We start from the raw sequence: 26,947 nt of genomic DNA on the forward strand, positions 1-26,947 counted from the left end.
TGATACAAAACTCTGTCCTGTGTCAAGCCTGAAGAAAAGGCAAAATTTAAAAACTGGGACTTCTATCCACTGTCACTGAATCCAACCAATATGAAGGAGACAAGTAATTATTTTCTAATATGAGGCTATTCAGTACAGAAATGGTACTAGGCGTTGAGCTTTTGGGTTCTAGGTTTCAGGTTTCGGGATTCTAGGTATCATGTTTCGGGGTTCTAGAGGTGTCGAGTTTCGGGGTTTGGGTCTAGGTCTCGAGCTTTGGGGTTCTATGTATGAGGTTTTTGGAGTTCTAGGTGTCAAGTTTTGGTTCAGCTTTTTGGGGTTCTGGATGTTGAGTTTCAGGGTTCTAGGTATCATGTTTTGGGGTTCTAGGTATCATGTTCAGCTTTTTGGGGTTCTGGGTGTCGAGTTTCGGAGTTCAGTTCTAGGTGTCGAGTTTCGGGGTTCTAGGTATCAGGTTTTGTGTTTCTATGATCAGCTTTTTGGGGTTCTAGGTGTTGAGTTTTGGGGTTCTAGGTATCAAATATCAGCTTTAATGAATGATAGATACTTTCCATTATTTGGTGAGCATAAAGCAGGAAGGAATCAGAATATCCTGAGCTGGGAGGGACCCACAAAGGTCATCAAGTCCAACTCTCATTGGAATGATTTCAGGATTGTAGTGCATGGGTCGATTCACTGAAATGAAAATTCATTTCTGCTCTGCTTTTATTTATAAGCAATGTCCTGAAGCTGTGTACAGCACCAGAATTGCTGAGAGCTTTCAAAACAAATTTTTGAAAGATAAAATATTTGAACCTTTTCTTTGGACTTAATGTGGAATTTCCTCAGAGAAGTGCACAACCAGCTAATGTTTAGTGTTTTCAAACTAGTCTGGATTGCAACATTCAATGTAGTGTTACTAATGTGTTTTCAATAAACCTGTGTGAAGATGGGCTCTAGGTATACCTCTATCTAGTGTTTGTCTGAATGGCAATATGTTGTATTATTATGTTGTATTATTTTGTTTAAACCTTCAAAATTGGCTTTTTACTTATAAATTTTTATATGTATATAATTAGGTTGTCTGGATAATTCTAGTAACAATGGGGTCTGCATGTTACTTAATATATTCAAGCTGCATCATGTTATAAGGATGTGGGTCTTCTATGAGTCTGACCTACTTTTCTACTTCTTGTAGGAAATTCATGTACTGTGTTGGACCCAAATTAGCAGGTGGGCCACAGTGCAAATCTGTGCCTTCTGGGTTGCTAAAATACAAGCTCCTAAACAAATGGAAATCTGGCAATGCGTGAGCTTCTTTAGCTGCTTAAGATGAGCCATGAAAAATTAAATTTCTCATGTTCTTGCATGCACATGTGCATACAGTAATGTGTTAAGGTAGTTGTTTTTCTGTGCATTACATCAAGAGTTCTTCTAAAGAAAGTTCTCATCAAGTCAGCAAATTGGCTGCACTCTTAGATAAATTAAATTTCAGTTAATCAACTGCTTAACCAACTGCTTATTTATTAAGCTGCTTAAAATCAGTTAGTTTATTGTAAACCAAAGCAAATTGTTGTTATACTCCATATATTTACATAAAAGAGTAAAGGATGCTGAAAATTCACTTGTGAAGCTTCTGTATGCTCTTTAGTGCCCTAACCAAGCCAGTATTGCAGGAATGTTCTGCCCTTTGATAGGGAACACTCCCTGGAATTGCTTCACCACTTGAAACCTGAGCTCAGGCAGGAAATGTACAACTTACTCCCTCCACAGACCTGAGAGGTAAGTGGAGTTACTTTGCACGAGGTCTGTCCTCCGGTTGCTGTAGCAGCATGTTCTTTAGATTGTTAGTTCACATACCTAATTACCATGTGTGATACCATATTACATGCTTAGCAGAAGACACTGAAAAATTATAAGCAGAAAACCTTCATCATATGTGAAGATTAAGTCCAGTTTAAATGATCAATGTGCATGTATAAAAATATTTTAGCATTAAGTGACTGTGGCACTGCCCATGACATGGATATGCACACACAGAAGTACCTTGCTTAAGTTAACCTACTGTTTATGCCAGTTGTTCTCAAACTGTTTTTTTGGTTAAGTCTCAGCTTTTGTTTTTATTGTTATTTTTTTTAGGGATGCAGATTTTACTTTGGATCTTAAAGCAGTCCTCTGTTCCATACTAATGTTAGCTGTAATGTTTTTATTGCAGAAGTATGCAATGAATGTAGCTGAATTTCTATCAGATTTTCTCATTTTATATAGAAATACTTGTTTGAAGTATTGTTGAAAATCAGCTGTAATTTCGTAACCTTAGAAGCAATAGCTAGCAATCTCACTATTAGTAAGTTGTCAAAATATATAGCAAGAATAGCAATATATGTTTGGGAGACTATCTGTATTCTTGGTGCATGTATTTCTGGAAGAAAGAAGTAGCAAAGATGATATGGGTATGGTTTGGTGCCAATTATGTTATAAAACAAGTGTGTCAGTAAAACCAGTAATTGCAGGGTCTATCTGTGCTTAACAACTGCGTCCTTTTTGTTAGGTGTACATGTGCTGATAGAGGTTTAAATATGGGTTGTGTGCACATGATTGGCCACAAAGCAGTTCCATGTAATAACTCTGGCAGATCTTGGAAAGAGGAGTATTTTTGAACGTGCATGTGAAGATGTTTTAACAAATTCTCTATGTACTTCCATAGTTTCTTTGCTGACTTAGAGGGAAAGAGTAACTTTGAATGTGGCTTGCAGAAGACAGTCTTTTCTCATCTTCTTCTCTATTACTCTGACAGCTGTTTTATTTCCATTATGTAGATGCATTTCAGGATTTCAGTCGTTATACTTGTAAAACTGTCTTCTGTAGTTGCAAAAACCTCTTAGTTTCATGCAAGAAACTTGTCTGCTATGAGATGGTGCTTCCAACTACTGTGTATTTTATGTGGGACATGAAATATAATGTTTCATTGCATAATCTGAAAGTACAAAACATATTTTCTTAAGTCTTTGAAGAGAACATTCATGAATTACTGATGTCCAGCATGGTGGGACTATGAGCTTCTCACAAGGAAGATGCTAAACCCCAGACTATGGAACAGAATGAGAAGAGTGTGTGTCCTATTTGTTTCTTTCTTCCTTAAAAAGAGTGGAGAAGGCGTTGTCCTTCCAGTCTGTGAGCTACATGAACTGTTGTTCTGGCCCAATATAGCTGCTCTTGTTTCCATAGCAAATTCATAAAAACAGTGCCTTCTTTCTTGAATTTGATTATTTCATTTATGTACATTGAGAAAAATACAGTTGTTGTCTGTAACTATGCAATGATTTTTGTTTGGCTAGAGCAAAGAAGATCTCTGTTACAGCAAGAACCTTGATAGATCTACAGGTTGGGTCTGTTGAAGGGATAGAGTGAATGGTTTCATGGTGTTAAAGGATCTTGAGGGTCACTAGGGGGTGATTCTCTCTTTGCTCACCCTAACAGATTCATTGCTGTGTCTAAAACCTAGTTTTCTCTGCTGCAAAACTGTTTATTGTTGAGTTAGACTCTCCTAGCTCACTACCAAATGGATTTGTGATGACTGCAGTACTTGTTTGAAAGTTGAACAGTCCTTTGTGCACTAGTGATTGTGTATATGATGAAGATTACACTCACTGTTTCTTGGTTGATTTGTTACTTTTTCAAATCCTTGTATAATACACCTGTCAAGGGGTTGTTTCTGTGGTATGGAGAAACTGGTTTTAATGAAATTGTGGTCTTTTCTGAAACCTTATTTTCAGCTCAGCAGCAAATACGGACCTAAAATTTTGGCTATAGTTACCAGTTGTGTAGCTGCACTGACAATGCCAACTTTTATGCCATTATGACTAGTAAGGCTTTTAGATTGTGTCTATGTGTCAAAACACTGTTTATGAAATGTTATGTGATTGGCTTGGATCATTGGTATGGAGATTCAATACCTCTTCAGTGTTTAAAGGTTTTCTCCTGCTTTTTATTTTTGAGATCTGTAGAACGTATAGCAGAAGCAGCCTCTCCAAGAGGAGTTGTCAGATGGACTTTGTTTTTAGGCTTTACTTGAGAGTTTTAATGTTTGCAACACCATTTTTCATAAATTTGTTATTAAGACACTTATAAATTTAGCAGCTGGTGGCTTTATCTGGTGTCTGTATCATTCAGCTTGTCACGTTGGTTTAGGAAAACAAAAATAAACTTGCTGTAGTTCTACATGAATATAACATTTCAGTTCTGAAGCCAGTGACTGAGTAGCCAAAATAAAAAAGCTGTCTGGTGAGGAAGCAAGTACTTGTTAACCTGAAAATGCTGGGTAAGTCAGAACTGGAGCATTTTGCAAGGATGGATGATCATCAAGCAGATTTTTTTATGTCTTAGGTGTGTGGTCATACTTAAAGAGCTGAAGATGTGATCTGGAAAAGCAAAATACCTCAGGGATTTCTAGGGTAGATGCTCAGGAGGTTGTCTGCAGGCTGTAGAAAGATGATTGAACTGCAAAGTCCCAGCTAGGTTCTTGGTCTTACACTTTCCCATGAGAGCCTATGTATCTAAGTTACCAACTATTTAGGAGGGATTGATCTTTCATTTCTTACCCCTCCCTCTTCATTTATCTATATTGGAGCACAGGAACCACCTATGATCCATGCAAGCTTTCTAATCACTGCTGGAATGTTTGCTGTCCTCTGCTAAATTCTCCTTTTTTGTATCATCATATGCTCCCACCTCCCTCCTCAAATGTGAAGCTCATGTGTAGATGTGTTTGAAGATTTTGTAATCTTGTGCAAGATAAGGAAAATCAATAATTTTATATTTGGTTTTGAATATACCTGTGTTCTTTTATTGCTCTTAGGGTATTTTAATTTTATGTCTCAATATATTCTCTACTTAACTTACGAAACTTTCTGTTTGCTTACGCCCTTGTCAGAGGATGTAGAAATAGTTTGCTGAGTATGTAATTACGTGAATCACAGGCCTTGATCCTCTGAGGCACTTGAGAAAGTATCTGGTATCATTGGATAAAGCTGATAGCTTCAGGTGGGCACATAAGGACTTTGCTAGACTGGGGCTGGATGACAATCATCAGGATCTTAGATTTAAAAAGTGAAAGTCAATTCTTGCATTTTATTTATTGGCTCTCAGCATAGGGCATAGACTTGTGATGGTCATAGTTGCTTATTGAGAGGATGAGAATTGTTTGTGCTCCCAAACTAAATGTGTAAATCCAATCAAATTGACATAGACAGAAAATTCAGTAGTTTGACAAACATTGAACTATTCATGTTATAATTTAAAAACAAGGGGGGGAAATAATGCTAATGTTTTTGTTACCACTGTGCAATCTCATGTTTTATGATTTTACAGTGAATGCAGAGGCCTTGCAAAATAATGCATCAAAGTGCTGTGTATTTGCTGTTTTCTTTTTTGCTATAAAGCTTGTTTTGTTATTTTCTTTTTTTTTTGCTGTTTTGCACTGAAATTGGTTATTATTTGCATCAAATATCAGGAAACTGGTAGCCATGATGCCCAGCAATTACGATGCTTTGTGAATTGAAAATGTTGTGAATCTTTGAAAACAAACAAAAAACCCCAATGAGAAAACAGCAAACCCACAAAACAACCTTAAAATAGGGAGGGTGTGGACAATGGGCAGAAAGTAAAGGACTGAGTATTTCGGTATAAGGTTGTGTTGTAACATGTAAGACATTGTTTTGTTATTGGCTACTGTGAATTTAAAATTCAGTTTTCTTTTGTCTGTAATGGAATTTTTAAATAATGAATTGCTGTGTTTTCACCTTTCCTTGAAGAAATACATTCTTGCATTTGCATTTTTTGGCTCTTTTTAAAAATTTTCTGTTTGTTTTGCCTGTAGACCCTGTGTGGACAGTAATGACCGCACGTTTCCGATTGCCTGCTGGCAGAACCTACAATGTACGAGCATCTGAGCTGGCACGAGACAGGCAGCATACAGAGGTGGTCTGCAACATTTTTCTCCTGGATAACACTGTACAAGCTTTCAGAGTTAATGTAAGTAATGGGCTCATTGCAGATCAATATCTGACATATTGCAGATCAATGTCCTGAGCTTGCTTTCCTTTACTGCATTTGTATGGCTGGAGTTTGACTTTCAAACAGTGTTAAGTAGAGAATAAAAGGGGAAGTTGTGTTCAGGCAGGCATGCTTATACATGTGCACAGTGTTACAGGGAACTTAGTCATTCTGGCATCCTCTGTAGTACTAACACATCTTCATTTCAAAATCCAATGTATGAAGCATAATTTATTTCTAGTAATTCTCTTCATGGATTAAAGTTATCCAGTGGAAATGGAGGGTAGTTTTACTGTTGAATTAAATGAAGCTTTTGTTCTGCTGCTTTCTGGTTTCTATATTTTGAGCAGGAGTATGGTGGAGTAGGAACTCTTCCCCTAGCTGTGTAGGTGACTGTGTTCAATTACTTGTATGGGCACACTTGGTCCCAGCTGCCATCTTAGAGTACCTCCCTGCTCTTTACATTTCTCAGATAATACTCTTTTTCTGTGATTTCCCTCACTTAAGCATACCACCTTCTACCACTAATGAGAATGACAGGAAGGAAAACAGAAAGCTGATTGCTGAATACTGAGACTGTTAATGGAAAAAAATTAACAGCTTTTACACATGAACCTGGAATTTAAAATAAGCTATCCATCTCATTTTCTAATGAAAATGTTAATGGTTGTTGTGTATATGTTACACCAATGCAACCCGTTCTTTCAGCTTCAGAGCTTTCAGAGGAAAAAAAACCCATGAAAAATAGGCAAGGACCTCACAAGAAATGATTAAAGTATTTAAAATCATCTGTGTGTGAGAAGAACCAGAACTCAACAGGAAAGAAGCTGTAGGTTTTCCTTTGGTCGTAGAACTCTGCTTTTACTTTAAAAGCTATAGAATTGATGAGTTATATGGACAAAGGTTGAATAATGTGATGGTGAAAGTTAACAGGTGCTGTAATTGAAATTTTTCAAAAGTAAATTGAACTTCAGCAAATGGAGTGTAGGAGTATCAAATAAGGCTGTGGGACTTCATGTGGAAGTGAGGGAGAAAGTGAAGTAATTGTCAAATCTGTGTGGACAAATCTAATTCAGAGCATTTAAAAAAGTTCTAATGTTTAGTAATTACATTGAATTCTGATAGCCAGTGATCAGCAAGAATATTGACATATTTGAATGTTTCAGAGAAGATTTGTGAGAGGGATTGCATTTTTTCTGTTCTATAATCAGTGGTTAGAGCCTGCAGCTGCTGATCAGAAGTGAAATCTCTTATCTGGCAAAAACTTGTAAGGATCCAACATCCAGAGGCTTAAGGTTCAGAGGCAGATATGGTGGTTATTTGTTTTCGATATGTCAGTCAAGATGGAAAGGATTAGGATATTCTCTTGAGGCATTTTTGTAGTTCATTCAAAAAATACTTAATTTTTCCAGACTTCTGAGTAGTAAAGTGTGGGAATTTTGGGTGATGAAGCTGAGGGACAGATTTTTAAAGACTTTAATTTATTAACATTAAGCCTCCTTTCCCTTCTGGGATATTTTTTTCTATATTCTTTCCCCTTTTCTGTGTTGCTTAACTTTTCATCTTTGCTAACAGTTTCCCAGTCTATACTGCCTGCCAAAAAGCAATATGTGCAAAATGTCGTTGGATGTAAAGCATTAGAAGTGCATAAGAAATTGCAAATGTTGTCATCTTTGCTTTCAGGTGCATGAGTTCTCCATTAAGGTATCTGTCTTGAGGATTTTTCTTATGAAGAAAGTAAGAATTAGGAAAAATAAGGAGTAGTTGTTGGGCTGTAGGTATGGGAGATGTGCTTCTTTTTGATCTAGGTGTTCAAAAGCTGTATGTTTTTAGAGGACACTAGTGTCTCAGAAAAGCAGAATCACCAGCTATATATCCTCAAATGTCTCTTCTGTCTCTCCCAAGAAAAAATTATGTAATATGTTCTTACCACCTCCTTAGTGTACTAAATATTTTAGTTGCATGGATCATGCTTTACTGCTTATACAGATCAGCCTGCAAGTTTGTCTATTAAAACTGAGTCCTGGGAATAAAAAGTTCCTTGGTGCTGAACATCTTGATCTCATGTCTTAGCCTCAATCTGATTTTTCACAAACAGGGAATAATAAAGTATTAATTCGTAGCAAATGTAACCTACATGCTGTACAGGTTCTCAGGTTTTATAGTTTTGTTTTACTTTATTGTGGTTGACACTTGACTTAGGCATAAATATTTATGGAATTGTTTTCAAAATAGGAAGAACAAAGATAACATCAAATAAATTAGCACCTTTTTTTTTTCTCCTGGTGATTGCTATAGGTATTCTGTATGCTAATGATATCATTTGGAAGATGTACTGGTGTGTTAATACAAATGTACTCAAATGCTATTTCTTCTCCAACAGCAAACTGCTGATCACAGAGTGTCTCTTGATAATTTATGTGATGTTCTAAGTTCAGATTTCAACCAGTCTTTTCCATTGATCTGCAAAAAAGGCATCTTTGTGCTAAGCCTTACCTTGTAGAGAACATAACAAATCAAACCAGATAATCCCCATGGATTGTAGCCAGAGAAAGGCTGCATTGGTTCCAGGCAGAAAAATCAGTTGGAATTAGCCTGTGCATGTGTTTGAGGAGTACAAACCATTTCTCAAAAATGCTCTGCTTACCAAATGAAGAAATCTTCTTCCTTCAATCCTGAAAAGCAGACTTCAGTAGAACACGTAGCTGGAGGAAAGGAGGCTGACTTGAATAAACAGCGTGATCAGGATGATTTGTGTTACCGTAAAACTGTTTCTTCGAGATCAAATTATTTTAATTTGTTTTAATTAGTTATTTAAATACCTAAAATTATGTATTTTCCATGCAGGCTGGCTTATTTATATTCCCTGAAAGCCAGTAGATAGATACAGGAATAACACTAAACTTGAGGGACAACTAAGTCAAGGTAGATGTGGTGGGTTGTGGGCAAGGTTAATGATCATGGACAAATGTTTCAATTTAGAGCCTTTACTATCCCAGGACTCTCTTCAGACTTAATGAATTTACACTCTACTGGAAATAAAATCTAAAAACCTGTAAAATAACTCAAACCAAACAAGAAAAGAACAAACCAAATGCACAAACAAAAAAAAACCAAACATACCAGAGCTTCCCCCAAACATGTGAGTAGCCAAGCTGTGACCTGCTCCAGGAAAGCCCAGAACCTGTCATCCCCTTCCTCTGTCATCAGAAGTCCAAAGTTTTTTGAGCTGACACAGCTGCAATGTCTCATGGTGTTTGCTGTGTGTGCAGCCAGTAGTGTTGGCAGCAGCAAAACCAGAATGTCAGAAATGCAGCCTGAGAAGAGGTTGGTAGTTGGTAAGTAGGCATAAAATCTGTGTAATTGCAAATGTGTGCCTAAATTTTCACACGTAGTGTTTATGAACAAGTGACAATCATTTTGCAATTAAAAATGAATTGGCATATATCTGGTGGTACTTGATGATAAATAGTTCATAAAGTACAGTTAACATATTGATGTCTAGTATTTATGTCAAATTTGTCCTAAAAGGCCAAAATCTGTGAGATATTTTGCCTCCAGCAATGACTAATAAGTACATATAACCCTCTAATTTTTCAATTCAGAAGAACAATGGACGCTTTTGTGTCTAACTCCTGTGGTTTTGTCTTAGATAGTTCCCATTTTCCATACATACTTTTATTATTTCTTGTTTTATGAGGAAATAATATTTAACTTGTATCTGTAGCAACAAAACAAGTTTCGTTTTATGCTCATCTACATTTATTTGGTTTGCTTTTTTATAAAAAAAAATATACTTTTTTATTAAAAAAAAATCAGATATTTAAACTTGCTATCATATTTTTAATAATTTTGAGCAGCTATTCGATGTTATGATAGTATTACAAATATTTTGGATCTTTCTCAACAAGCAGAATTGTGACCTTCACCTGCTTTGGCAAGCTGCAACATCGTTACATAAATATCACAGATGGGTTAAGCTGAGGTCTGGTTTTGCTAGATGCTTGTCTCTATTTTGCATTGAGTAAAACATTGTGATCCAAACAAATGCTTCATGTTGAAACCTGTCGTGTCTTACCAAATTTGCTGCTCAATTGCAGGAAAAATACCTTCCTTGCGGTTGTGGAATGATGTTCTGTATTTCTTAATTCAAACTGATCAGCCAGTATCTAAGCTTTTTCATTAGGAAACATCTATTCAGGTATTTAAGAAACAGTGTACATTGGCAGGATTGGATTGGAACAAAGCTACAGAGATGGTATCTACATGTTGTTAGAGGAAATAACATGTCAGCTGTGGTAATTGCAAGGCTAAACTTAGGTTCCAGACATCTCCCATTTTCTGATAGTTACTGTTATATGTTCTTAGTTTGTGTTCTTATTTAAATCTACGTGGGAAAAATGCCAAGAGGCAATTAGTGTTGCTGTGTAATTTTAAAATTAGCTTTATTTGCTGTAAAAACTGTACTGATTATTGGTTTATTTCAAAATATAACAGAAACTCCTAATTTAGTAGAAATTAAAGAGACTATATTTGGATTGTATATAAAAATGCCTTATGCATTTATGATGTGGCACATTTATTGTGTTAACATCTGTGTTTTTCTTTGCTTGTTTTTACTAATTTGTAAAGTAAATTTTTCAGTGGTGGACTTGTTAACAATGGTGCTCCTACATTTTGTAAGAAATTTTCTCTGAACTGTTTAAAAAAATAAATAAGGTCTTCTGCAAAGTAATTACAAGAATTCTTAGGTCACTTCAATTTAGCCAGATTTATATGGGATCTGAAATATATACCTTATGTAATTTCAACTTAAAGATATATGCAGAGTTATGGGTATGATTGTCCTCCTGGGATTATTTCAAACATAATTTGTGGATAATTATTCTCTACTTTTTTATTATTATGAAATATCATGCTTCTTGGAGTTTTTAGGCTCAAATAACTGCTTCAGGCAGTTTATTCAACTTTAGTGTAATTTCATCTGAACAAAAAAAGTTAGTGTAGACAGGATTCTCTTAGATGTTAACGGATGTCTGAAGGTAGATTTTTCTCTTGTATGGGTATTAATGAAATTCTTGCAACCTTATCTTGATCTTTCAGTTACATGCTTCCATTTTAGCAGCTATGAAGGTAAACTGTTACATAATCTCTGTGCAAAGTGGGGTCCTTTGGGAGCAGAGTAGCAGGGTTTTTTATTGTTTTAAAGCACTAAAATATCTTACTGCCCACAGTAAACAAGGCAAGATGTATCAAATCCACTGTAGCTGTGATAATACTTGGCACCAAGAAGATTATTAGAAGCTTCTGTGCTTGATGACAGAAAAGTAGAAAATCTAGGTGGAAAATGTATCAATCATCTCTTTCATATTTCTTCTTATTTGACAGTTCTTGCAGAATTTTGCTTGTCTTTTGTATTTCAAGGCGCTATGACACTTTTAACTTCTTTGGGAAACTCCTTTCAGGTTTCACCAAATGTATTTATTGAGTCCTGTCATGACACACTCAGTGTTTCAGTTACTATGTTGGCAGTATTTTCAGGTTAGGCAAAAAATTGCTAGGTACTAACAACTACTGATTCTTTTTATATCTTTTTATATCATTTTGTGGGTAACATTTGTCCCTGTAGTAGAAATCAAGTTTGTTCACTTGACTCTGAAAAGAAGTGTTACTGTTACGCTGTTACTTTGAATTAATTCATTTAGTGTGAAGTGCTATCTTAGAACGTATGTAAATGACACGTCTTGGTTAGATATTTGGCTGTGTCAGCTGTCTCTGCCATTAAACTTGGGAAACATTTTCAATATGCTGGTTCATTTAAAGTCAGAAATAGATTTTCTGATACGGAAGGATAATTTGTAAAGACCTGTACATTTGAATTCAGTGATCCAAACAAGATTCTTGTTTGCACTGAGTTCTTTATTAATTCCTGAACATTTTTTCCTTTTCTATGCTCCTTTTATATATCAAATTTGGCTAATGAAAGGCTTTCAGCCTTTCATGTAGCTAGCTGAGAAGTGAGAAGTTCTTACTGTCAGAAAATGACAGTGAAGAAAAATTATTTCCTTACATATGTTTCAAAAAGAGATGAAGCTCGTTTAAAAATAGTTCTGCTGGGATACACTTTGTGATATTTAAAATGGTGCTGCTAAAGCACATCTGAAAGAATTTATGTGTTCTACCTGCCTGAAATCTGTGTGTCCAGTTATATATATTTCTTGATTAAAGGAAAGGTCTGTATTTGTTCTCTGCAGAAACATGATCAGGGCCAAGTTCTATTGGACGTAGTCTTCAAGCATCTCGATTTGACAGAGAGAGATTACTTTGGTTTACAGTTGGCTGATGAATCTACTGATAACCCTGTAAGTTGACTCTGTTTTATAAGTACAGTTTTAAAACTCATAATCATGTTCATCACTGTACTTTGTGTTATTTAAAGAGAGGTAAATAGAAGCCATTGCAAGATTGTGCCATCTTCCCCAACTGTGTCATTTGCGAGGCTCTGTATCATCTTGTAGTAATGATAAAATGATATGTTAATAGTCACAGATTTGGAGTAAAATACTGAGTTCTGTGCTTATGAAGTAATATCTTAAAAGTATATTGGTTGTTTTATTGTATCTGTTTACTAGATTGCATTAGCATTGTCAAAAATAGTGAATATGTTTTAAATTTGTTTTTTGGTTGTTTTTGTAATTAGGACATGCAGAATAATGAGGGGGCTTTAGATGGTCATGTATGGAGCTTCTTTTTCTAGCCCAGATACCTGGTGATCTTTAAATAGTGCTTTGTATAGTCCAGTATCTGACAAGCTCATCACCTGAACAAAGAAGGGACTTTCTTGGAAATTAGTGTTTACCAATAGTCCATTAATAGTTCCTTAATAAAAAGGAATTTCTGCACAACTGAAACTTTGTAAATCACAAGTCAAAACTGAGAGATGCAAATGTTCCAATCACTGCACTAGTTACAGTGTCCTACTGGGATCTTGATTGCCTAAAGAAAACTTCTTGGATATTTTCTTTTATAAGTATCAGATGGTCAATACTGATTTTACAAAGTGCAATTTTTTCTAAGTATTATTCCTGTAAGACAGTTCTTCACCTAATTCTTATTTTATGTGCATTTATTTTACAGTGATGGGGTAAAAACTTCCCAACTTCTGCATCAGAAGTCAGCCACATTCTCTTGTTAACAGTTCTGTTAAGACATTAGTGGACTGTCTCTGTAATATTTTTAATCTAAACTTTGTTTCAGGCTTAAAATACATAGGCAAGCAGAAGGCTGAATTGTTTCTCAGCTCTGTTTAAGAAGTATTTAGTTGAATATCTCTCAGTACTTCACACAACATTCAGAAATTTATCTGGTCTTTCCAAGGGTAGACCTCTAAGCTCTCTTTTAATTTATCTGTCTGGGAGCAGATTAGCACAACACTGTAATACAAGGGTCTGGTAAAGGGTTAGTTTGAAAGAATGACTTAACAGGTATTTGATACAAGCACATAGTTTAAAGATTTTTCTATTTTTTTTTTAATTTCTAAACATTTTCTCTCTTCAGCACATGTCTAGTTGCCATGAAAACAATGTGTCAGAGCTAAAAAGAAATATTACCAATATTAGTCATGCAAGCTTGAAGAATGTATGGGTTTGACTAATTTTAGGTTTTGATAAGCATTTACGTTTACACTTGGTTCATTTGGACAAGGAAACCATATTGGGTTGACAAATACTCTAGTTATTTGTGAAATAACACGGCAGAATATTGCTAAGATATAGTTAATGCAGCAGCAAATAAAGATGATGAGGAAATGGGAATTCTGCTAATTGAGTGTGAAACTTCTAGCATTGTGTTTAAATATGGGTCTCAGGAATTGCAAAACCCTTGTGGTTTTTTATAATACTAATATCAAAGTAAAAATCAAGTATCTTTCAACATATTTTGAAAGATTCTTATATAAAGTTCATATACATCCCTGGCTAGAGTGTTATTTAAACTTTTACATTTAGTCATAAAATTAAATGATCTTGTATGATGCTCTTTTTGTTAGATAACAAAATACTTTTGATGCTGTATCAAACTGTCTCTTTACTTCCTCTTGAGTTAACTGCTACAAGGATATAGCATGTGGAACTAGTCATCATTATTTGGTATTCCTCATTAATAAAATGACACAGGGCTAACTTCAGATCCACAGTGTGTGTCAGGTAGCTCAGGTACATGTGTGTTTGCTTCCTCCTCCCTCACCTGAATAAAATAAAAAGCCATGTGATAAGTGTGGGAGAGCATGCTGTACTGGGGTAGGTGTCTGTCACTCCATAGGAACTGTGCCCATGTAACGATTTCCTGAAGCTTGTGAACTTGCCTTGCAAGGCAGCACAAGGAATTGAACAGTATTTATACCAAAGATAGACTTAGGAGTTACCTGGGCTGTGTTGGTGTGTACAGCATCTGCAGGGTTGTTGATGGGCAGTGGTTTCAACAACTTGCAGAACTTTCCAGGCATCCATACTTTTATCTGAAATTTGCCACACTGATTTTTATAAAGCTCTGCCTGTACACAGTGGTGTTTTCCTGTAAAAGATCAAGATTTGGCACTGTTCAGTCAAATTATTCTTAGTCCTTAATCCAGGAGGCTGAGTGCTGAGTCTCTGACTTCCTGCATCCAGTTAGTGCTGTACCAGTGCTGAGACTCAGGCTGACAATTTGAGCCAGTGGGATCACTCCCTGGGTGTGCCAGACTCACAAAATCCAGAGTCAGAACTACTGGAAGTAGTTAAACAAATTAACTTCTGAGTTGGCTAAATGAGCCTGCTTACAGCTTTTCACTACCATAGGTAGTTCTTCTTAAAGAGTAGATGTCAGGTGTTAAACACAGCATAGTTGCGTTCTGACATCTCTCAGGCTCCTGCCACAATCATAGAAGCAAATCAAAGTAGAATTACTGCTGTAAAACAGGTATCTGGACAAGATAGGTTGGGGAAAGAAGAGCAGTAGCAGTTGTTGATGATAGTGGTGATGTCTCCAGAATCAGTAATAAGCCTGTGTGTGCCAGTGAGGCATTTTGGTAAAAGATCAAGTAAAACGTAATGTAAACGTTTCTTGATGTATAAAGCTGTGATTTGTACTTTGTTTCTCTGAAGTTGGTGTTATAATTTGTCTCTTTCCAGAGGTGGTTGGATCCAAACAAACCTATCAGGAAACAATTAAAAAGTGAGTAATGTATGTATTTCGTCAATTCATCTATTGTTATTATGCTATTTTTCCAGGGTGCCCTGATTAATTAGAAATAACTTTTCTTGACCATAGGAGGATCTCCTCACAGTCTGAACTTCAGAGTTAAGTTTTTTGTAAGTGACCCAAACAAGCTCCAAGAAGAATATACAAGGTAGGTCTGGTTGCTTTGTCAATAAAATACTTCTTTAGAACTGTCACTAATTTTGTTAAGGTATAACATGGAAATTTTCTTTTAATGCATTCTTATTGTATATCCAAACTTCTAAATTTTGTCTAATAATTACAGATATGAACTATGCAGTTCTGCCAAATCAATATAATGAAAAGCTTCTGTGAGTGAACTTATGAATTTATATGCTAAGTAACTACGCAAAGCAAATGGTACCAAGTAGAAACAGAAAAGGAAAAATAGAGAAAAGAGGAAAAACTTAATCCCAATATTTACCAATAAGTACAAATTTAATTCTATCCTTCCTTGTGTTCTTCTTTGTGACTAAAAAATTGCTGAGTATTCTGCATTTGTTTTTTACACCTTCCTCCCCAGTTTTTTGTTTAGTACTAATGAAATTAATCTCTGTGGTTGTAGTTGTAGTTTGAATCATGTGGACTTATTTTGATAGCCGTGTGTTGAAATCTATCAAGAAATGCTCAGTGTGAATCTAAATCAGAGGCTTGTGAATTGCAATTAGTCCCTGAAGAAATGCGTCAATTTTTCCATATTTTAATTACTTCTGGCCCTCTGCATAAATGGCATGAATTGACAGATTGGAATTTTTGGATGTCGGCCATTCTGAAAACAGGTCAGCCCCATTGAAAAAAATTGTTGAAGATAGCTTTTGAAACCTAAGTACCAAAACTGTGAGAATTTGAGTCCACATTTGTTTATAATTTCCTTTGATTTGTCATATTTTGGACAATATTTTGCACATATCTCTGCAGACAGAATTCACTAAAATGAGTCTCAGAGATCCTGGATGAGACTTAGTTTTACTGAAATATTTACTCTAGGAAAATTTGGCAATTTACTCTATCAAAATAATGAAAAACATGTTTTTTGAATGAAAGGAAAATATGTAATATTCCTGAGGAGATGAAAAAAAGGATAAATGTTGATCAGTGTGAAATAAACAATAAAAAAGGAGAAAACTTGAGAAGTGCTATTTTCTAAATACAAAGCTATAAACACAATTTTATTTTAAATGAGAAATAATGTATGGTTCCTGTATCTAGGTCAGCTCTGCCTTTTTTGCTAATAGGCCTAATTGCCGCTGAGAAAACTAATTTGTATTTGGAATTATTTTAAGGAGAGAGATATTATCCATGGGCTTTTTTGGAATGAAGTTAGGATACCATGTCACAAATGTGGGTTCTTTCATGTAATCAGTATTCCCGCCTCAAAAAAGGGAAAGAAAAGGAAGTCCAAACTTGTGACAATTATGGCTGAAGCTAAGACTGTTCCAAAATGCTCAGTTTTTAGAAATTCCATGAGAACAGAGGAGTGGCTTGACGTATGAAGCAGTGTGAAGAGATGTCAGGGAAAGGTTCAGTGCAAGCTCGTGTCTTATTAGACCTCTGCGCATTCACAAACCTGTGAGCAAGGCAGGTTTGAATGCCCCAGGTCAGGAGAGGTCAGCGGGTGCTCAGTGTGTGCTGGAGAGCTTCACTTCAGGAACTTGTCTGGGGAGGGAATGAAGCTTCATTAGTTCTCCTCATGACAGGAAGAATTGCTTATTAATGACGACTCCATTAGCAATAATTCTGTCCTGCCTTTTCTATCTATAGCTGTATAAGCAAGATAAAAACATGGTAATGCAGCGCTGCCTTTGTTGTTTCAGTGGAGTCTGTTGTTCAGGCTTTTGCAGATCTAGCTTTTTTCTAGATTTAGCTTTGCTAAAGCTTCTATTGATTTCCCATTTTGCTCAATAATATGTGAGGCTTCAGTGTTCAAACTGGGGTGGTTGGCTAACAAGCCATTAACCTCACTGTTCACTGAAAACAGTGGACAGAAGATGAACTCTGCTTGGTGTCCCTTAATCAAGATGTTCTTTAACTACCATGAAATATTTCTAATAAAACCTTATACTGAAAAAAGGCAAATAAAATGGAGGTGCAGCTGTATATTTGTGAAGAGATGCTCAAGCAAAGCATGTGAAGCATATCCATTTAACATATAAATTTAACTTATATTTACTGCATTTTTTAATCAAAAAATGTGCTTTATCTATGTTTTTTTGTTTCAGTATGCATTTTAAGTATTTCAAGTATTTTGAGGTCTCTAAAGCCTGGCTAATGTCTTAAGTTTTAACTTCTTGAGGTTAATACCTTTTAAACTAAGGTTCTTGCTTTTCTGATCAGTTAAGGAATCTCTAGATCATTTTGTAGGAGTTGAGCACATGGACTAATATTTGCTTGTCAGTTCACAAATGTTTTCCTCCATTTTCTTACAAACATGGAATGTTTTACTTTTCTACTGTTATATAGATTCTAAATAATTGAATTTCTTTATGTGTATTTGTAAATGTTTGTAGAAGCATTAGGGTGGTAGATAATCCACTTTCTGAAGACTGCACAGTTACAAAAAGTCATATTAGGTGTAATCAAATTATATATTTTGGCTTTAATTTCTTAGTTGAACTTGTTATTAGGAAATATTTAATATTTAGTGTTTTTCATAAGTAATGTTGGTGTTTATAATGAAGGAGTATAGCCGAGCTTTTGAATCAGAACTACACAAAGGAAACCAGATGATTATTATAATAGTAATAATGTAGAGTTTAAATTTATAGGAAAGCAGGAATGATGTTTAAATTTGCCACTCTCTGACTCTTCTATTAAAAAATTTAGAAGGCAGTGGAGACAAATTCTACAGCAGCTTTTATGCTCCGTTACGAGGAGTTTTTCTTCTGAAAGTTTAAGCTTTTGCTAACATCCTGCCACCCTGATAAGTCTTATTTGGTACTGCACTGCAATCTCTAGTTCAGTGAAGCTTTGTAGCAGGTGTGAATTGCCACTGGATGTAAACACTGTGCTCCAAATTTTCTAAAACTTCTGAGTGAAATACGAAGGAACTAAATTGAATGAACAAACGATTCATTCTGAGACATTAACAATATATTTGGATTTTGTTGGAGAAACAAAGGAAGTAATTTAGAGGGAAATTTATTTGTACTTTGTGACTTGTTGGAGTGTTAGGTCGTGGTGTTTCTGCTGCCCCTGTTTGGTGGGAAATAGTTTTTGTTTTAAAATGTTTGGCCATTCTTTTCATTATATCCATCTCCTTCCTGACTTGAAAGAGTGGACATGGAAAAACTAGAGGAATTTCTAAAACAAGATTTTTTCACATCATAATTAAAGGAAAACTTTAGAAGCACAAGTGAAGTTAATTGAGAGGTGTTTCACATAATAGAACCTACAACTTTTGTAATAAGAATGTAACTCCAAAATACTAAGAATAATTACTATAAGGGAAAACACCGCAGTATGAAATACTCAGAATAAATTTGTTCTATCTACCTGGAGTACAAATCATTCTTACGAGGGTACACATACACAGATGCAAACTTCAACTTGTGGTTGCTGTATAAAGCAGGAAGAATGTGAAATTTGTAGCCTTTTAGTGAAATATAATGTTTAACTTCATAATCTGTAAGTCATTAAATTTACCAAGTTGTATTATTATTTTTCTAAGCAAAGTTTAATTTCTTCCCTATTAGAGTTTAGGAAATAACATGCAAAATGTCAAGTGTTAGCTCTGCACTAACTGAAAGCAAATTACATTAAATTGATGACAAATGATGGGATAATTTTATTTTTAATTACAGTGTTTTTTTGTTTGCTTTTCTAAATAAGGTACCAGTACTTTTTGCAAATTAAGCAGGACATTCTTACTGGAAGGTAAGACATTTTTCTTGTGTTAAACATTAAATGCAAATCTGGTCAAGAAAAAGTTAATAATGAGTGATTTTGCCTGCAAAAATAAAAACATATTAAGAATAAATCACTGTCTATGAAAGTGGAAGTGTTTATAATAATTACCTGTCAAATTTGTCCATAGGCTGTAAAAGATTAGGGTCTTCAGCCAAATGTCATATGAAATATGTAATTTTATTTATTTATCATTTTACAAACAAAACAGATTGCCCTGTCCTTATAATACTGCTGCTCTTCTGGCTTCCTATGCTGTTCAATGTAAGTATAATTAGTGCTTGTGTACTTGTTGGTACTGAAATATATAAAAAGTTTTATTGATTAGTTTCTAAAGAATGTACATTATATAGCATTGTATTGTGGTGTTTGTGGTCATGGTGTTAATTTTCTCATGATTAAGGAAATTTATTGGTTGTCCTTCCCCAGAACAATTTTGCTGAATTGGATATGGAAAAAACACTTAAAGCAATGCTGTTAGAAAACCCCAGATCAATACTTTTTTATTCCTGTGTATTCTAAGGCATGAAATTGTGGCTTTTGCCTTGAGAATGATACCAAAAAGTATTTCTTCAGACACTAAAACATTTTTAAAAACTACGCAGTGAGCCTCCAAATAGGTGTGGAAAAGGGAGTTCTGGTCCTATCTGGCCAGAAAGTTCAATATCCATCCTGGTAATTTTAACCATCTAATGACTAGATGAGTCTTGAAAACTGAGATTTCATTTTCTTCCTCACTCAGTTTTTCTTCATAAGCTTAAATTAAGCAATCCAATATATTCATTCACATTCATGTATTTTTCTACTGTTAAAGATACTTACATCTATGTTAGTACTTCATATATTTTGTACATATCAGAGAAATAGTGTCCATGTTAATATTTTCATAAAAAATATATAGTAATATTCAAGTTCATGTTTTATGCACGGTTTGCTCAGTGGAATAGAACAGTTTCTCTTAAAACTCCCACACTTCAGCTGCCTGAAAATTGTACTGCAAATGCTGTCATGCCATAGGGATTTGTCTTAGAAGAGAAAAAGTATTTGATAACAGGAACTATGAAAACTTGATAACATTTTAGGGTATTAAGAATGTAATATGGGTTTTTTTTGAAATGTTGTAGAAGTGGTGCCTAGTAATAAACTTCCTGGATTCTTTATAAATACATGTAAATTGTAGATCTCAGTCCTATTCTTTTGGATTTCAGCAAGGAGTGCGTTCTGTTATAAAACCTGGTCCAACATTCTAGTTTTTAAATTATTAAAATAGAATCTGTTTGTGGTGATGCAAGTGATCCAGAGTTCTTTCCTGCCTTCCCTACCTTTCTTCATCCTTCTGCTCCATAAGTGCCTTCATCTGCCTTGTCAGTGCCGGTAGGCCTGCCCAGGACTCCGTGTCATGATATATTACTGTTATCTATCCACTCTTCATTTCATGTTTCTTATCTATCACTGATAAGAATTCATCTTATGTAGATCTGTTACATGAATTGCAGATATTAAAAGCTGATTTTTTTTTTTTTACTGTAGTTAGAAAGCCTCAAAGAATTTTAGCAAGAGTCATATATGTTTCTGACAAATGTGATTGTAATTTATTTCTTATAATTTTAGGAAAGGGTTATAAATTATGTAAACACACTTTTTAGTAGTTTCAAGTAGAGTAGTTTCGATGTCGGTGTATGTACGTGTACTTTTTTCCACACATACAATTGAATGTGCAAAAAATATTTTTCTAATGCTTCTGAATATATCTTGGTGCAGAATGAGTGGCTGGATTTTGCAGGTCTTCATGACGAAATAGCAGTTGTAGTGTTAAAAGAAGAAAAGTGTGTAATCACATGAAAACAAGCAAAAGTAAAATAATAAGAGAAAAATTGAATACACTCCTATATATATATATATATATATATATATATGTCCTACTTAGTGCTAGCTGTAATGACAGCATTTATGGATTAATTTGTCTGTTAAAAATTAAACACTTTACAAGCTTCCTTCATAAATGCACAATCAAAGCTCTGTCTAAACAATCTCCATTATATTCACTGAGAATGTGACTGTTTATTCAGAAGGGAAATCGGGAGTTCAGATGTCTTCTCTATTTTTCTTTGCTGTGGATCATAAATTATGTGGGAGCACACTCGTGTGAATTTGGGGGCATTGCACAATGCCAAGTACATCAGTGATAAACAATAACCTCTCTTTTTAATATTTTAGCCGAGCTGGGAGACTACAACCATTCAGAAAACTTGCCAGGCTACCTCTCAGAATATTCTTTCATCCCTAGCCAGCCTCAAGACTTTGAAAAAGAAATAGCAAAATTACATCAGCAGCACATGTAAGGATTTACATCCGAAGATACTGACTTTGTCAAATCCTGACTGCTGATGCTGTGCTATTATATAAAACAAAATAGTATTTTTTCTTAAAGGTTTCGGGGTGGGTGGGTGTTGGGTTTTTTGGTTGGTTGGTTGGTTTTGGTTGTTTCTTTTAAGATAATGTGATTTTTTTTTTTACATTAAATACCTGTATAATAAATACCATTGATGGTCTATACAGAGTATCTGTATCTAAATTAGTGAAATAATGAACATGTTAAGTTAAAGGTTCTCTGAGAACAGTATTTGTGCGTATTATGTAGGATATTAACTTAGCTGGACAGATTTCCTTTAAAATTTTTTTTCAGTCTTTGGGAATGTTCTGACCATAAGGGCTTTGTTTTCATGATGCTCTCACCAGTAAAAGAGTTACTTTAGAAGTAACAAAGTCCTTTTCTTCAATATCTGCTCTTTCCTGTGTGTGAGTCTGTGACCTTTCAAAAAGAGGAAAAGGCAATGAAGCAATGGAAAATATTTTTTTTTCAGTATGTAACATTGTGATACTTTCCAGTGATGGTTCCTTCATATTTTAGAACTTAAGTGCCTTTTATTAGTTAAATTTAACAAAATGTAAGCAGTATTTATAAAACATTTGCTTGATCTGGTCATGTTGTTTGCTTTCAAAACTATGGAATGCTACATTAAATTTCAGATAAAGGCTTCGAAAATTCTCTTTAGGTAGGGTAAAGACATTTGAGTGAGTTGATGATAATTTAAATTACCAATGCCAAATACAGGATTGTAAAACTAATTTATTCTAGGGCTCTACAAACACTTGAATTATAAAGTGCATTAAAATAAAATGTGTTGTGGGCTCTTGTCAAGACTTTTGTTCTTTTGGAAACATAAGTTCTTTTCTGTTAATTTTTTTGGGTTACAGTCTATCATGAGAAAGTAAATTCGAACTTCAGGGTGGGGATAGAAGTAGTAAAATGAATGCATATTTTCTGTCTGCACTCACATAGGGAGCCTGATGTGGGAGTTTGTGTTAGAACATTTCTGATTTAGCTGCTTTCTTTCAGAGGGTTGTCTCCTGCAGAAGCAGAGTTCAATTATCTCAATACAGCACGTACCTTAGACCTTTATGGAGTTGAATTGCACTATGCAAGGGTAAGTTTGGATGAACTAGTGTTGCAATGTAAAAATGTATTCCTCTCAGATTTATGAAAAAAATACACTTTTCTTTTTAGTGAGCTTTCCTGGCTTTTGCTTACAAGAGAAAATAAAAGAAAGAAAATTATCTTATTAGGTGCATAACTAGGATTCACCGATTGAATATCTGCTGTTTCACTCTAGTGCGGGTATTGCTTAAATTTGTGCTTAGTTATCTGTGTGTTAATCAGGTTGAGCTTTGTTGCCTTGAATGCCAGTTCAGTTGGCTACTGGTGAATAAGAAAAATGTGCTTGTTGAATGTACATTTGATCTGTAAGGATCTGTCAGCTTTGAAAATATTTAATTTGGTTCCAACTAGAAAGTTGGAATAGAATTTGAAATGTACCCCACTCAACTGCTCACTGTATCTACTGCTATTGCACACATATTGAGAGTTCTGTACCTGGTTCTTGATTAGAATTCAAAGGTATTTCAAGAAAAATGTGCTATTTAAATATGCTTACAATATTGTTTGGTTTAAGATCTCTCCTCTCTGTGTTCTGAGGTTGCATTTTCTTTTCGGTAGGAATTGATGTTGCTTTTAGTGTAGCAAATGCCAAGACAATCTATTAGTGCTGCTATTCTTAATAAACCAGAATACTCTCATATTTATTTCTTCAAAGTTGGTGAAAGACGGAAGATCTAACTTGAGAAATTAAAACTTTGTGGTAGCTTATAAGGAGCTCAGAGCAAACATTCAAGTTTGTCCTAAATAGGAGGGAATAATTTAATTTCTTATTTGTCTTATTAAAACACATTTTCTTCCTCATTAGTTTGTGTATTTAGACAGAGATGAGAATGAATATGTATGAGGTTTCAAAAGATATTTTTACTGTTCTTAAGTAATTTTCTCTTTTTTTTTAAAGGATCAGAGTAACAATGAAATAATGATTGGAGTGATGTCAGGTGGAATACTAATTTTTAAGAACAGAGTACGAATTAACACCTTTCAATGGTAAGGACAGCTGTTTAATGTTTTTATTTGCTATTTTAAAATATTTTTACCACTCTTAAAAGGACTGAAACTTAAATTGCATTGCATCATGTTAAAATTATTTAGCTTATGGAGAATTTTCTGGTGCAGTTTTGTCCTGGTCTGCATGCTGTGCTGTTAAACAACTTTGAAATTCTAATGAAACGATGAATTTCAATACTCTTTTTCTTCAGGAGTTTGTAAACATACTTTACATTTAATTAATTTTATAGTCAGGGCCAGTGTGATGGTCTAGTTTACAGTTTTTAAAGAGACAGCTGAATTGAAAAATATTAACTTGGATATTGACTGCTCTTACCTGCTTTGTGACCTATAAATTAATTGTACTGTTTATTTGAAATTTAATGTAGTTACGGTACTTGTAAATAATGGATCTCTTCATCTGTAATAACCATTTTCATTTCAAAAAATGTGCCTTTGCTGCACAAAATGCTGTAATTCACTCCTCTTAACTGAAATAGTTTTAAAGCTGTTCTGTAAAGATGGAATTATTCCCATTAAATAACCTACCTTATTTATCAGTCTGCTTAAGTTGGGATCCTGTTCTTCATTCATATAAGATTAGGAAAGATCTCTGAGAAATCCTATTTTGTACCGTGACTTCTGTAGTGCTCTTTAGATGTGCTCTATAACCTCTGTGGTGCTCTGCAGAAGTTATGTCACCTTTCTGGAAATGCCTCTGAGTTCCCGCAGAAGTAACCTTCCTTTGGTTTAATTTACCAGTTTGGAATCTGCTTTGACTGCCTTATTACTTGTGTTGCTGAGTTGCTATAGCTGCATTCTGAGTGGGTGAAATCAGTCATATAAGATTATCATAACAGACATTAGCTCACCAGGCACAAAAGCTGTTCGTTCTAAAGAAATTATCAGAACTGTTCATTTGCTACTGATTTTGCATTTTTGTTTGCTGCTGATGTGTGCTTGATCTTTTCTGCAAGCCAGTGAATTTCTGAGATATTCTGGTTTTCTGTGCTAAGCTTAGTCTCAAGGTTCATTGTAGGATGTTACATATTTCATGGTTTGCCAAGCTGAGAAACAGTGAATTGGTCAAATTTTAGTTGATTTTGATAGAGAAAGAAAAAACAAATCTATATCAAAGTGTTATCTGCTGTTATCAGCCAGTACAACTGAATGTGGTGAATGTTTTACCTGTATGCATTTGAAGAAAGGTAAGTCTGAGACAATTACAAAGCATGTAAATTTACAGTCTTTGTGGTTACTGGGTAAATTAAAACTGGATCTTGCAATGATAAACCTGAAACTACTGTACCAGTCAGTCAGACCTGCCCTCATAATAGTGGCACATTTCAGGAAAGTTATCCTTCATGAGGTGAGAGTTTTGAGATGTTGGAGCCATTTCTGGGCTAAGGCTGCTTTATAAATGGAATGCTGTAATAATCAGGAGCGTTTTATTTCAGTCTGATTTTACTGCTGTTTTTTTTGGGAAAACAGCAATAGTAGAAATAGGTTCTGTAAAGCACATTGGTAAATTACTGAGTATGTGCAATCGAAGTCATAATTAAGCTACATGTCCCTAATGGAAGTTGGAGGTTTCTGTGAGTTCTGCTTCATACTGTTTGCATGCCAGGGATGGAGATCTAAATTCTTAGTGTGGTTTTTTTTGTGTGTGTAATTACCTAAACAGTTCTTCTTTGTATTCAACCATATCAGCTGACACCAGGGATATTAATTTCTTGCTGTGGAGACTATAGTTACCAACATAATTGGTCTTTACAAAAAAAAAGAAAAAAGAGCCACCCTTCCTCCTTTCACCCTGTTAGAGGATTTCTTTTGTTATGAGTAGTAATCTGAAATACCAGTTTCCACAATATAGCTCAATAATAGATCTATTACCCTTTCTTTCTATCCATAATCATGCTGCTGCTCTTGTGCCACTAGTACTGATACTTCTTTTTTCTTCCACTTATTCTTACTCCTATGCAACCAGAGCTGTGTAACATCTTCCTAGTGCTTTACGGGTATAGTAGATATTTGGATACCTGTTTTTCAGTACTCCTGTTTTTTGATACAAGTGAGAGGATAGAAATGCATGTATGTGGGCGGAAATTAAGATTTAACTGTATTGCTTAGAGAAGAACCAAGTAAAATGTCTTTGCTCTCTCACTCTTAATTTGATATTCTATCTAAATTGCTCATTATGAACCTTTTGATCGTGGGGAGAAATCAAACAGGGGGAAGACAAGTGAGGAATAGGGGAAAACAAAGGACACTGCCTTTTATCCCGTGTGTCCTAACTTGATCTTCCTATATTGTATATAATTCTTCCTTTCCCTAGACTTTGCTACCAGGCACAGAGACCTGGGAATCCGAGGAGATTGAAGACCAAGTGAGAAGATCATGGAGTATGTCAGCCTTTGCTTTGTTACTGGACCACCTGTTCAGCAGTTGGAAACATGCTTTCCTTAGCCTGTTGTTTGTGGTTGATGTATCTCTGGAAAGTTTTGTTGCCTTTGCATCCAGTGCCAGTTGCAGCTGCAATTGTGCTGTGGATTTCCTAGCTTTACCCCTGAATAATGAGGTGGTACTGTGTTTCTCCTTGGTCATCTGATCCTGCTTACACATCTTGTACACTTCCTATTGTGTTTAAGCCCAGTCAGCAGTTCTGAGTGCATTTTGGCTGGCCTCTTCTCATGCTTGCATGTTTTCCAGCACATGAGGATTGTTCTGGATTGAGAAGATTGTTCTTTAAGACTACCTCTCCTCTGTTCCTGTGACCCAAATGCAGCTTCTATGGGATTTTGCCCACCACTGCTCTGAACAAACTGGAGTTCCCTCTCCTGAGCCCATGGTTTAGTCTGCTACATCCCTCCACTTCCTTTAAGATCGTTAGCTTTGCCATCTCACAGCTGCTGGAGCTGAGTTTGTCTTTGGCTACTAAATCTGGACAATCCTTTCTTGTGAGTTGGGCTACCAGGAGCATCTTCCCTGGGTGTCTGGTCCAGAACATGTGTCAAAGAGGTCTTGCTCAAGAAATTTGCTGGATTGCTCATGTCCTGCCTTCCCACCCTCCCAAGGGTTGGGCTGGCAAAGCTCTTGTGAGAAGCAGGGCTTGGTATCGTGAGACTCCTTCCACATGTTTCAGTACAATCAACATTTTAGACTAGGATTTCAAATATCTCTTCATTTAAAAAATATATTTTATTATTCAGGATGTCTGAGGTGACTGTGAATGGGAAAATTATAGCAGGAAAATAATAATGATGTCTGCCT

The 26,947-nt window shown here is 35.2% G+C and overlaps 1 protein-coding gene across 3 annotated transcripts in view; it reads left to right on the forward strand.

The window, feature by feature from the left end:
* The window catches only part of PTPN4 (protein tyrosine phosphatase non-receptor type 4), a 114,802-nt gene that overhangs the window by 38,613 nt on the left and 49,242 nt on the right, over window positions 1-26,947 (forward strand). For all 3 annotated transcript variants that reach the window (XR_001522772.3, XM_015634624.3, XM_015634625.2), the window contains exons 2-10: window positions 5,858-6,012; window positions 12,288-12,395; window positions 15,201-15,243; window positions 15,340-15,418; window positions 19,117-19,161; window positions 19,403-19,455; window positions 21,409-21,529; window positions 22,592-22,679; window positions 23,589-23,677. Coding sequence is in view for 2 of the 3 variants with exons in the window: in XM_015634625.2 (XP_015490111.1) it covers window positions 5,858-6,012; window positions 12,288-12,395; window positions 15,201-15,243; window positions 15,340-15,418; window positions 19,117-19,161; window positions 19,403-19,455; window positions 21,409-21,529; window positions 22,592-22,679; window positions 23,589-23,677 (781 nt within the window). In the remaining variant the exon portion in view is untranslated. The remainder of the gene's footprint in view (window positions 1-5,857; window positions 6,013-12,287; window positions 12,396-15,200; window positions 15,244-15,339; window positions 15,419-19,116; window positions 19,162-19,402; window positions 19,456-21,408; window positions 21,530-22,591; window positions 22,680-23,588; window positions 23,678-26,947) is intronic.

Source organism: Parus major, chromosome 7 (assembly GCF_001522545.3).
Source record: "Parus major isolate Abel chromosome 7, Parus_major1.1, whole genome shotgun sequence".
In the NCBI taxonomy this organism is placed as follows: Eukaryota; Metazoa; Chordata; class Aves; order Passeriformes; family Paridae; genus Parus; species Parus major.